At 42.5% G+C, this 13,748-nt stretch overlaps 1 protein-coding gene across 1 annotated transcript in view; it reads left to right on the top strand.

Moving 5' to 3' along the window:
• Nucleotides 1-13,748, top strand: part of enpp2 (ectonucleotide pyrophosphatase/phosphodiesterase 2) — an 88,952-nt gene that overhangs the window by 50,805 nt on the left and 24,399 nt on the right. Inside the window, exons 17-18 of the mRNA XM_078216508.1 lie at nt 3,663-3,750; nt 6,603-6,690. Of these exons, the coding sequence (XP_078072634.1) occupies nt 3,663-3,750; nt 6,603-6,690 (176 nt within the window). The remainder of the gene's footprint in view (nt 1-3,662; nt 3,751-6,602; nt 6,691-13,748) is intronic.

Below are 13,748 nucleotides of genomic sequence, written 5' to 3'. Positions count from 1 at the left end.
TTTTGTAGGGACTACAATCTTGTTCATAAAGAGTGGAAGATTATAAATCACTCTCTGTTCAGATAAAAGATGTGAACCATGTGGGCCTTACCCTCATGGTCGCGAGCGCGACCATAAAATCCCGCCCATCGAGTCTGAGAGAGACATATCATGACCGACCATGAGGGTAAGGCCCACATGGTTCACGTATTTTATCTGAATTGTAGTCTATTGTACTCTATTGTAGTCCCTGCAAAATGAAAATATTAGTAGTAACAGTTGAAAGAAAAGCTGAAATTATTGTGAGTTATTGTAATATGACTGATAAATCGAACTGTTATAATTCACGGAGAGTATAAGGGAATTAAGAGACTGGCGGGAGCAATGGGAAAATTTGCCCCAGTGTGGTTAACTCTCAAATGTCCTCTGAAATGGAGGGCAATTAGGGATGGGCAATAAATTCTGGCCCAACCAGTGATGCAGAACTCCTGGAAATGAATTTTTAAAAAATTATGTGGCAGAACCCTCATGTATTCAAATAAGTTTCACTAAAACTGTTCAAGGGTTGCTGGTTAGCCTCACATTGTGATTACAGAATGTATGACATGGTATTGTTATCGCTAACACTTCCATGTCAAGATTATGGTACTTTGTTACTTATAACCCAAGATAATATGTTAAATCTACTTTGCAATACCACTTTATCACAGCCATGTCACATCTGTAGGACCACTAAGTATTACTTTCAGTGTTGTTTATCCATAGAGATCATTAATAAATATCTTATAAGCTGAAAGTGCACCAAGGCTTGGAATTCCCTCACTAGCCAGTTTATCAACTCCTCAAAGCACCTGTTTTAGGATGACTTTGAAATGTACTTTTCAGAAGATACGCACAAGGAAGTAGTTTGCTTTCTAAAGTATAGAATCGAAGTAAAATGAATTTGTGCTGAGTATAATTAATACTCCCACTTCAGGAGATAGACTCTGCAGTTGTGTGACATGGTTTGCACCCCTGGTTAGATGATACATGATGGGAACTGCATTGATATTGGGGATACTGACCCAGAACCTCCTGGCTCCCCAGTGTCAGATTTGGGGGAACCATAAAGATGTGCTAGGGAATCGCTCTCAGAGGTAAGGGGTTTAACATGGTAATTGTTTAGAAGCGTTAACTTGCCCTGGACAATTGCTCTGGGCTGGGAACCATCTGACAAAGCGATTTAAATCATTAACTCTGGATGATTTTGCCAGTGTTACACTAATAGTTGCTCTGAAGAAGTTAGATGGAATAAAACCACTTCTAATTTCAGTGTAACTATTTTAAACACCCAGATTGGTCCCCACACGGGACATCCCACATACTCCCAACCCCACAGGGTACCCCACCCCATAATATTCCCCACCTGCATGGGATTCCCAAACTCTCCCGACCTGACCCTGCTTGACCCAACCTTCTGACCCCACCCCACCTGATCTGACCCAAACCCCCCCCCACCATCCTACCCTGACTGATCCAACTCTTCATAGCCCTGATACCTGACCCTCCGCAATGTCTGAACCCCTCTCCCGGTACACCCCAATGTCCGAGTCCCCCACCCCTTCCCGATGTCTGAACCCACATCACCCTACTTTTTGTTTAGTTGTTTGAAAGAAAATGGTAAAAATGTTTTGTGGTATTACACAAGACAACTTATATTTACATAGCACCTTTTATAATAATGTCCGAAAGTGATTTACAGAGGAATTGTCAGACAAAATATGCTGCTGAGACACAAGAGCAGATGACCAAAAACTTTCTCAAAGTAGATTTTATGGAGCATTTTAAGGGGATGAAAGAGGGGTAGAGGGGTTTAGACAAGAAATTCCGGAGCTTAGAACCCAAGGAGCTAAAGAAACTGCCACCAATGCTGGAGCAATTAAGGTCAGGGGTGTTCAAGAGGGGGAAGCGTGTAGACATTCTCAGGGGGTTGTGTGGCTGGAGGAGATTACAGAGATGGGGAGGTGTGAGACCATGGAGGAATTTGAAAGCAATAATGGGAATTGTAGAATTGAGGTGTTAACTCAGATGGGAACCAATGCAGCTCATTGAACACTGGGTGATGATTGAATGAGATTCGATGCAAGTTTTAGCATGTAGGTAACAACAGCTTGGATGACATTGAACAGAAGATCCACCTGTATCTTTCTGCAGACAGATTGCAATGTTTGGATGTTACACCTTGGCCTGAATTTTCACTCCTGGGTCAGTTGAGCAGAGTCGGGGCATTTCCCAGCTCCACAAACTGAACCGAAGTTCTGAAAAAGTGCCCTGGAACTTCTGATTTTTGGTCTGGGGTTGGGGTGAATTGGAAGTCGTGGTGGGCAGAGTGTGGAGGCAGTGCAGCTGTTGCCTTCGTATTCTGGCACTTCGTCTCAAATATGAAAAAAAACCAATTAATCAATAAAAGCCCTCCAGTACTCACCCTTCGCTCCCCCATACACTTCCCATGCCCCATCCATGTTGCTTCACATCCCACCCACCCTTTATAGCCCCATGCCAATTTAGTACCAACTCATGCCAACCCATGCTCCTACCCACCACCTTTCCCCTTTATAGCCTCCATGCCAACTCACCCAGTATCCACCATTGGCAGACCTCACGAACCATGCCGAGATAAAGTTCTTAAGTATCTATTAATTAATTCACATTGTTAAAAACCCATTTACTATATTTAATTTTATTCTAATAATTAATCCCTTATAATAAGCATTTATATTCACAGTCCCACTTTAAACACTTTATACACACTTGGAGGTGCCAATCAAACTATGAACTGACAGTCATCCCACTGTGATAATGATAGGTTGTGAAATCAGTCATGCAGCACTAATCCTGATAACCCGGAGGCTTATGCCAATGGACAGACAGTGAAATTGCAAGCACTGATTTTGTTTATTCAAAACAACAGAGTTTTTCCCCAAATATTTAAAGGGCAGGTTTTTGGCAGTTCCTTTTGACAGTTTCAGTGCTTTTATTGGCTCTTTTGCACATTTATGTCTGTTATTAACACTCCCAAAAGGCACCTTATATCCCAAAGTTGGCTTGGGACAATATCCAAAAGGATACTCTACATCTCAAACAATTCTGCGAACTTTAGACTCTCTTTTACAGGTCAAAAGTACACAAGTTGTGTTTTGGACATCCTTTTAGCCAAAATCAGATTAGCCTGCAGGCGGCTGCCCTTTAACATGTGCAGGTGCCTCTGTGAACAATGGGTCTGTAAAATGTGACCCACTCCTGTATCCCGCCCTCCCCCCCCCCCCCCCCTCTCCGTCTGCACAAAAGTTCAGGGTCATGTGTTGTCTTTTGAAATTAGTGTAGGAGAATAATAATATCTAAAAGTGAGTGGATACTTTGAGAACTAACTTGACTAAAAGAACTCTGCAGAATGCCATTCTGAAAAATGGCTTGTGATAAACATAGATAAAAACTGTTTGACCTCACTTCACACTTCTTATAATACTGAATAATACAATGGGTCATTCAAGGGATGTACAGGAACAGAAATGTATTTTACGGTCCATTTCAGCCCAATGTGCTTTACAATGTAGGGAATAAGCCTATGAATGTATTGTGTGTGTGTGTGTAATATTTCTTAATTCTTTAAGAAATCATATGTTAATGGATCTTTCTGTATTCAGAAAACCAATGGATGTTACCAGAAAACTCTCGGGAAAATGTAGTTTTCAAGGTGACCATGGCTATGACAATAAAATCAATAGTATGCAGGTAGGAATGGTACAGTCATAATTACTACATTCTGAATGATTCTTTACTAAAAACTTTGGGTAGAACTTTCAACTTCAGTGGGGGAAGGAAAATTGTGAGGGTGTATCAAGGGTCTTCACTTTTTCAACCTCAGATTAATGGAATAAAATAATATTTATGCCTGAACAAGTTGTCTTTCACTCCTTTTCCGAAAACGATACAGTTTTCTCTGCCATGGTTTGCCAGTCATTCAACTCCAACTTTCGAACAAGTCATATCAAATGATGTTACTGTTCTGTATCTTGTTTTTCATGCTGAATGTATCATTCTGAATATTATATGGTGTGGATGCATTACAACAAAGGTCCACAGCAGACCCGCTTCTACATCTAGCGTTCTGACTCTGTCCTTGACCTGCCCAGTCATTCTAGCTGTCAGTGGAATTTGAGCGTTGGATCTAGAGCAACCCAGGGCCCACAACTGAAGTGTTAACTATCGTTCTTCGTAGGAATACAGCCTGCAGTTGTGATTGACCTCTGTGCTGGTGGTCTAGATATTAGATTAGCCCCACCACTTTTCCTTGCCTGGACAGAAGGACTGATGAAGGACTTGGGCTGTGAGCTGAGTTATAAGAAAAAAGGAGAGTAAAGTCACACAAAATTCTTTTTCCTGTTCCATTTATTTCCTTTTTCCTATAATAAAGTTCAGTACAAAAGCAATAACTACCTTTAATACACCCTCAAATAGTTATCAATGACATCATTCAAAGATATCCATAAAGGGAGAGTTGCCCATTATCAATGGACGGCACGGTGGTGCAGTGGTTAGCACTGCTTCCTCACAGCGCCAGGGATCCAGGTTCAATTCCAGCCTCGGGTCACTGTCTGTGTGGAGTTTGCACTTTCTCCCCGTGTATGCGTGCGTTCCGGTTTCCTCCCACAGTCCAAAGATGTTAGGTTGATTGGCCATGCTAAATTGACCCTAGTGTCAGAGGGATTAGCAGAGTAAGTGAGGGTTATGGGAATAGGGCCTGGGTGGGATTGTGGTCGGTACGGACTCGATGGGTCGAATGGCCTCCTTCTGTACTGTAGGGATTCTATGATTTTATAATTGTATATGTAGGAATGTGAGCAGGGGGCTAGATGGTGGCACAGTGGAATTGTCACTAGTCTGGTAACCCAGAAACCCAGGGTAATGCTCTTGGGGCCCAGGCCGATGGTGAAATTTGAATTAAATAAAAAATCTGGAATCAAAAGTCTAATGATGACCGTGAAACCATTATCGATTGTTGTAAAAACCCGTCTGGTTCACTCATGTTCTTTAAGAGGGAAATCTGCCGACGCTACCTGGTCTGGCCTACTCGTGACTCCAGATTCACAGCAATGGGGTTGATATGTTAACTACCCTCTGAAATGGCTATTCAGTTCAAGGACAATTGGAGATGATCAATAAATGCTAGCCCAGCCAGTGATACCCACACACCATGAATAAATTAAAAAACAATATTTATGTGTGCTGGTTTTCCTACTGATTCCCGGTGTTCGCACTCTCTGCCACCGGGAATTGAATTGAAGTTTTTTTGTGCATTCGGAAAACATCTTGATAACTATTGCACATCAGAGAGATACCATTTGATTCAATGGTCCAGGTTTTCCGATCTCCAGATGGCTGTACCCCAAAAGTACCCTGGTGGGTGTGCTGGGGGTCTGCCTCGGAAGGCCCAACCAAGGACTCTGTGGGAATTGCCCAGGAAATTTCAACGTCCAACGTAAAATTCACCTTTTGGAGCCTTCTGAAATAGTCACCAACTCTGGTTTAAGTTTGTTGATTTCTGGTTCAGATTTACTTTCCAAAATAGTTATCAGGGAAATGTTAGATAGGAATAAACCATATCTAACTCCTGGGTAACTATAGAACTGATCCTCTTAGACACCACACCCACCTTCCCTGACTATCTGATCCACCCCCTGATCCTCTGACTCTCCCCTCTGACTCCCCATAACCTGACCCAAACCTACCTCACCATCCTACCCAGCTATCACACTCCTACCGTACCCAATTACCTCATACACTCATTCGCTAACACAATGAAAAGCTATTTAAATATCCCAAAGCTTTTTACTTTCTTAGCGAATGAAGACCGACCAAAATATAACAGCTAGTCTTGGAAAAAGTGGGTGTGACTTTGCTTTCCATGACAGTCCTGCCCTATGAAGAACAGGTGAGCTCCGCAAAGGTACAGTTTGGAAGCCTGGGCAAGAAATGAGGAGCCCTGCATCCTGTTAAAATACTAGGAGTGGAGCGGCAATCCAACAGTGATTGCCAGCGTTCAGAACATTCAGCCCAATAATGGACAGAAGATTCAGCCCAATAATGAACAGAATCCATGCTGTCCCAGTAGGGATAATGATGTAAAATTCTGTACTTCCTTCATCTTCTCTTGCCTTTCTTTCCCTTCCCGCCAACCGAAGCAAAACGCTTGGAAATGGTTGGTTGATCTTTAATGATCTACTAACAGAGGAAAGACTCAAGATTGACCTTTCTCATCTACTCGTATCCCTCTGTTCTATGAACATGAGGTCAAGATCAGGCAACCTATTCCCAGTCCTTTTCTTATACTGTCTTATTACAATTAGGATAGCGATCCAGATGAACTCAGTTCCTGATTCCTCTCTACTTCATGGTGGAGTGCTTAACTCTCTCTATGATTGCTTGACTGAGATGAGGAACTCACCGTGTGATGAATTTGAGGAATAAGCTAGTGCCCTCTCACCCTACTTGAATATCAACAATAAATTCCATATTTTTATGCACTGTATGTGTTATCCTGGTGCAATAATGTTTTAATTGTTCTGGTTTTGTTGCTTCTCTAGACTGTTTTTATAGGCTATGGGCCTAGTTTCAAATATAAAACCAAGGTTCCACCCTTTGAAAACATTGAACTGTACAATGTTATGTGCGGTAAGTTCTTTCAAGTATTTATAAGCATAAGAATGCTATTGGGAAGTTACTTAATATATGTCGAACTTGTACCTTGAATTGTTTCCTGTCCCAGAACTGTATTCTGTCCCAGAAAAAGAGAGGCTAAAGAATATTAAACACGAGTTGAAAGCTAAATTTATTTTTATTTCAGGAATAAGGTGAAGGTGAAAGAATTAATTAATAATTGTCAGAACAGTTGTATGTATGTGACGGAATAAAATAATTTCACTTTAAAAAGGCAACCAATTATCAATAATAAATCCTCTAACTCCCTCTTTCCTCTGCCGTCTAATTACTATGAAGGCCCCTCAGTTACTTCTGTTCTGTTGAACAAATCATGCTGTGCAACTCCTTTAGTCTATCGGATTGTTACCCATGGCATCTTTATTCCTGCTAAAATTGTAGGTGCTCTTTAATCTGGAGATGAATAAATTGGCTGAAATTTGATGGTATGGTTGTAACAAGTATGATATCAGAATTAAGATGTGGTTACAACCATCAGGAAAAACAGAAGAAGCTGGGGTTCTCTCCTCTAAGATGGAGAAGGCCAAAAGGTGACCTGCTAGAGGTCTACCAAGGAGTTAGATAGGGTGGATGTTGTGCAGAGTCCAAACCTGGGGGTCACAAACAAACACCACATTGAGACAAGTGGCACAGATATATTTTAGAGGGATCTAGGTGAGTGCATGATGGCAAAAGGATTAGAAGGGTTTGTCAAAAGAATGAGATCAGGTAAGGTGGGAGGAGGGTTGTGAGGAGCATGAACTCCGAAATAGACTTGTTGGGTTGGACGGCCTACTTGTGTGATGTAAATATTATATAAAAATTCAGACTCATTTCAACATTTTAAAACGAGGGCCCAGACTTTTACTACTGAGGTAGGTACGCAGAGTTGGATCATTTCCCAACTTGGCACACGTACCTCGGGAGAAGCTGCTCCGAATGGCCGGATTATCAATCCGGGCCTCCCATTCCCAGGGACCGTTTGACAGACTGCCGCAGTTTAAGAAGGGGGTTCACCTTCAACCTCTCGAGCGGCAATCAGGGATCAGCAACTAATGCTGGCCTTGCCCAGGAATGTTCATATCCCATGAAAGAATAAATAAAAATGAGGAAACTATGGCTGGGAATTTTCTTGGAATTGTGGGGTTTCCACTATTCTGGATGCAGCAGAAAGTGAGCAGCTCCAAGGATCTGCCATAGGTCAACTTTCAATATTTGATCAGATGGATGAATTAAGACAAAGTGGATAAAGGAGATACAGGAACAGAGGTTAATTATGATGTGGACTATTTTCTTTTCTTTGTAGGGAAGTTGTTGGAGAGGATTCTTAGAGACAGGATGTATGTGCATTTAGAACGGAACAATATCATTAGTGACAGACAGCATGGTTTTGTAAGAGGGAGGTCGTGCCTTACAAATTTGGTGGAGTTTTTTGAGGAAGTGACAAAAACGGTTGATGAAGGAAGGGCCGTGGATGTCGTCTATATGGATTTCAGTAAGGCATTTGACAAAGTCCCACATGGCAGGTTGGTTAAGAAGGTTAAGGCTCATGGGATACAAGGAGAAGTGGCTAGATGGGTGGAGAACTGGCTTGGCCATAGGAGACAGAGGGTAGTGGTCGAAGGGTCTTTTTCCGACTGGAGGTCTGTGACCAGTGGTGTTCCGCAGGGCTCTGTACTGGGACCTCTGCTATTTGTGATATATATAAATGATTTGGAAGAAGGTGTAACTGGTGTAATCAGCAAGTTTGCGGATGACACGAAGATGGCTGGACTTGCGGATAGCGAAGAGCATTGTCGGGCAATACAGCAGGATATAGATAGGCTGGAAAATTGGGCGGAGAGGTGGCAGATGGAGTTTAATCCGGATAAATGCGAAGTGATGCATTTTGGAAGAAATAATGTAGGGAGGAGTTATAAGATAAATGGCAGAGTCATCAGGAGTATAGAAACACAGAGGGACCTAGGTGTGCAAGTCCACAAATCCTTGAAGGTGGCAACACAGGTGGAGAAGGTGGTGAAGAAGGCATATGGTATGCTTGCCTTTATAGGACGGGGTATAGAGTATAAAAGCTGGAGTCTGATGATGCAGCTGTATAGAACGCTGGTTAGGCCACATTTGGAGTACTGCGTCCAGTTCTGGTCGCCGCACTACCAGAAGGACGTGGAGGCGATAGAGAGAGTGCAGAGAAGGTTTACCAGGATGTTGCCTGGTATGGAGGGTCTTAGCTATGAGGAGAGATTGGGTAGATTGGGGTTGTTCTCCTTGGAAAGACGGAGAATGAGGGGAGATCTAATAGAGGTGTACAAGATTATGAAGGGTATAGATAGGGTGAACAGTGGGAAGCTTTTTCCCAGGTCGGAGGTGACGATCACGAGAGGTCACGGGCTCAAGGTGAGAGGGGCGAAGTATAACTCAGATATCAGAGGGACCTTTTTTACACAGAGGGTGGTGGGGGCCTGGAATGCGCTGCCAAGTAGGGTGGTGGAGGCAGGCACGCTGACATCGTTTAAGACTTACCTGGATAGTCACATGAGCAGCCTGGGAATGGAGGGATACAAACGATTGGTCTAGTTGGACCAAGGAGCGGCACAGGCTTGGAGGGCCGAAGGGCCTGTTTCCTGTGCTGTACTGTTCTTTGTTCTTTGATGGGGGTGAACACTGACAAAAGATTAGGCTGAATGGCTTATGTCTGTGTTGTAGTTTCCATGCACATACATGAGGTTTCAGTCATTCACAGATGTACATACACAAAATCTCGCTCTAATCTTTCAGGCCTTCCAAACTAGGAGAATGGTGTCAAGTCTCTGCATGTGATCCATTTGCAGACAAATGCTCCAATTAACTACCTATCTGATGTTCCTGAAGAAGTGGTATCTCAGGTGCATTGTGCTGTATATTGTCTTATAAAAGAGTATTTGACAATGTTATGCATAATGGGCTGCTAGTTAAACTTAAATTGGTGGAAATTCAAGTTAAAAATTGAGGATGGTTAAGAAACTAGCTAGAATCACCCCCATCAGAGTGGGTGTTTCAAACCTTATTGCTACTAATTTACATTAATAACTTTGATTCCGAACTCATTGCAAACTGATACCAAGTTAGGCAGGCAAATTGGTTCTTGAGTAGGCCCTTTAAAATGAGTCAGACAAAATAGGTAGGTGGTGACTAATTAAATTTGATGGATTAAATGCAAACTACCTCGCATAAAGGGAAAAATGAACAAATTTAACGGAGGCAAAATGGCTAACAATGCGGTTCCAATCATCCGAACATGATAGGGAGATTGATATTCTGGGGATTATTCAGACACAAAGTTTGATTCCTGGGGCTCCTCCCACTGGCGGGATTTACTGGTCCTGCTGAAGTCACTGTACTTCTGAATGGCTCGCTGTATTTTACAGCCCCACCCCCACCATTATGGGGCCATAACATTCTGCCCCTGATAATGGATTGATATTATGTGGAAAGATTGTAGAAATGTTGGCTTTTTGACATTACAAGGAAGCAATTGAGTGGTTACATTATAGAGATACATAAAATAACAAATAGTATGGAAAGTTGGATCCAGAATATTCCTATAAACCATGGGGCACCGTGTCAAACTGACATTTAGTAATGTCAGGAGGTCCTTCTCCACACAAAACAATTACACCTGGAATGGATTTCCAGATAAAATAACGTGATAACTTTGAGAGAAATTTCTTAAATATCTGAAATATCAACAGTTTTCAATAGCTGGTCTACCAAGAGGTTCAAGTATACACATGTGATCAACAACATTCAAAGTTTACACAACTGCATTCTCATGCACAGCATGGTTGAATCAAAGCTTTCCTCCTTGGAACAGGATTACCTATCTTGTTTGGATTTTCACTTCTTACTGACCCTGCCTTATGTGAGATATGATGGCCTGAATTTTGTTGGTGTGGAATGAGCCCCGACAACGACTTCAAAATCCATAGCTGTTTGTGGGACCCCAGCCATATTTTTTGGCCTTCCTGCAACTAATAGTTGCCGTTGGGGATTCTGTTGCTTTAAGTGATGGCTGTCCACTCCCAGGAGCTACCAATTAATCTGAGGGCCAGCAGTCTCAGCAGAATCTCCAGCAGGAACAGTGCCTGGATGTGAGGATACCATTGAAACTATGTTGGGCTAAGGGACACCAGAGCTAGTCAGACAGGTAAAAGTTTTCCCTTTAGAAATCCATGATGACTCTTCCTAGTCAACCCACATTTTTCCATGTGACTATTAATTCTCTCCCGTATAATTATTCCTAGAAACTTCCTCACCACTAAAGTTAAACTAACTGGCCTATCATTCCTTACAAACCTTTTTGAACAAGGGCATAAAGTTTGCAATTTTCCAGTCCTCTGACACCTCCTGAGTCGAGGGAAGACTGAAAGATTATGGCCTGTAATTTCCACTCTCACTTCCTTCAAGCTCCTTGGCTGCATCTTATCTGATCCCAGTGCCTTGTTAATTTTAAGTAGCAACAGTTTACCCAACAGTTTCTCCTCCATCAATTTCGAACCATTCAAGTAACAGAGATTCTCCTCTGTTATCATGGCTTAGGTAGCATCTAACTTCTTGGTAAAGACAGATATAGAGTATTTATTTACTATCGCAACCTCCTGTCTCAATGGAAATTCCCTTTTAGCTCCCCAATCAGCTCTATTCCTTTTACCACCCTTTTACTATTTGTGCCTATAGAAGACTTTGGGATTCATCGTTATGTTGGATGCCAATTTTCTTTGCATAATCTCTTTTCATAATATGTTTTTTCACCTCTCCCCTGAACCTTTTGTATTCCTCTTGGTTCTCAATTGTATTTTCTACCTGACACCCGTCATAAGCATACCTTTTCTTCTTTATCTAAGGAGCTTTGGATTTGTTTGCCCTACCTTCTCCTTCAAGGAAATATACCTTGACTGTGCCTGAACCATTTCTTTTTTGAAAGTAGCCCATTGTTCAGCTACAGTTTTTCCTGCCAACCTTTCATTCCAGTCTATCCAGCCCAGCTCTGTTCTTGCCCCATTGAAACCAGCTCTCCCCCAATTAATTATTCTTCTTCTGATTGCCCCTTGTCTTTTTCTACCATATTCCTAAAACTTATGATTCAATGATCACCGATTCCTAAATGTTCCCCCACCGACACTTGACTTGATCCATCTCATTTCCAAGAGTGCCTGAATTAGATGGCCCCCTACCCCCAGCTTGCAAAGAGGCTGCCGGGATTCACTTAGTTGTCTCCCCATCTCGAGGAGAACCCATCCACCGTTAGTAAAATGCCAGCAGCAGTGGCAAGTGGCCTGCAACTGGCCAGTAAGTGGCGCAAGGCATCCTCCAACGTCCCCATGACAGGCAGCCCAACCCAACCACTGCCACCCTGGAGAACTGGTAAAACTGGTGGAGGGACAGGTAGTATTGAGGAAGCAGGGAGGCTGCAGAGGGAATTGGATTGGTTAGGAGAGTGGGCAAAGAAGTGGCAGATGGAATACAATGTGGAAAAGTGTGAGGTTATGCACTTTGGAAGGAGGAATAGAGGCATAGACTATTTTCTAAATGGGAAATGCTTAGGAAATCAGAAACACAAAGGGACTTGGGATTCCTTATTCAAGATTCTCTTAAGGTTAACGTGTAGGTTCAGTCGGCAGTTAGACAGGCAAATGCAATGTTAGCACTCATGTCGAGAGGGCTAGAATACAAGAGCAGGGATGTACTCCTGAGGCTGTGTAAGGCTCTGGTCAGACCCCATTTGGAGTATTGTGAGCAGTTTTGGGCCCCATATCTAAGGAAGGATGTGCCGGCCTTGGAAAGGGTCCAGAGGAGGTTCACAAGAATGATCCCTGGAATGAAGAGCTTGTCATATGAGGAATGGTTGAGGACTCTGTGTCTGTACTTGTTGGAGTTTAGAAGGATGAGGGGGGATCTTATTGAAACTTACAGGATACTGCGAGGTCTGGATAGAATGAATGTGGAGAGGATGTTTCCACTAGTAGGAAAAACTAGAACCAGAGGGCAGAACCTCAGGCTAAAGGGATGATCCTTTAAAACAGAGATGAAGAGGAATTTCTTCAGCCAGAGAGTGGTGAATCTATGGGACTCTTTGCCGCAGAAGGCTGTGGAGGCCAGGTCATTGAGTATCTTTAAGACAGAGAAAGATAGGTTCTTGATTAATAAGGAGGTCAGGGGTTATGGGGAAAAGGCAGGAGAATGGAGATGAGAAAAAAATCAGCCATGATTGAATGGTGTAGCAGACTCAATGGGCCGAGTGGCCTAATTCTGCTCCTATGTTTTATGGTCTTTCTGGTCTAAAATGTGGTCCAATATGTCAGCTGGCTTTCTTGCCTTTCTGAATCTCAGACTACTTGCAAGTAAGTGACACTCTTGGTTCTTGCAGGAGTGAGGTGGTGTAGTCACAAATTAGCCTGTAACCTCTGTTCTTAAAGATACCTTGTCCTGGTGAGAATATCTCTTAGGTGTGATGGGTAAAAGTTTACAGAGATGAAGAGAAAAAATATAAGTCATCGCCTGACTGACAGAGAATTGAGCAAAGGTGAAGAAAAACTCTGCTCCTGCTCCATGTGTGAGAAGTATTTGTCTCTTTTTGTGTCAGCCACCCTAACAAGTCAACCCTGAAACATTGACCTCCAGACAGGTCGTCTCCACTTTTCCTCCTTAACTTACAGTCTTACTTTTAACAAAGGGAGGCATACAAGTATGAAGAATCATGACTTGTTTACAACTCACTAAGTACTTCTTCGTTGGACCTGAGCCAGAGTTAATGACTTTATAACTTAATTGCATACAAACCCCTACACTTCAACACAAACCTCATACACTTCCTTGTTCTCAGCTCAACAGCCAATCTCTATGTTATTTCATTAGCAATATACAGGGTACCTCTTTTACAAAACGCTACCGGCAATTTTAGAAGCACTGTTCCCACAAACTATCCATCAAAAGATCTGGAGTAATGTCTAGAGAAATGTCTGCTTTGACGTCTAATTTATTTTAATTTGAGGTTAGCA

The sequence above is a fragment of the Mustelus asterias genome, chromosome 7 (genome assembly GCF_964213995.1).
Source record: "Mustelus asterias chromosome 7, sMusAst1.hap1.1, whole genome shotgun sequence".
Classification (NCBI taxonomy): Eukaryota; Metazoa; Chordata; class Chondrichthyes; order Carcharhiniformes; family Triakidae; genus Mustelus; species Mustelus asterias.
This window is presented reverse-complemented; position numbering and strand designations above follow the sequence as displayed.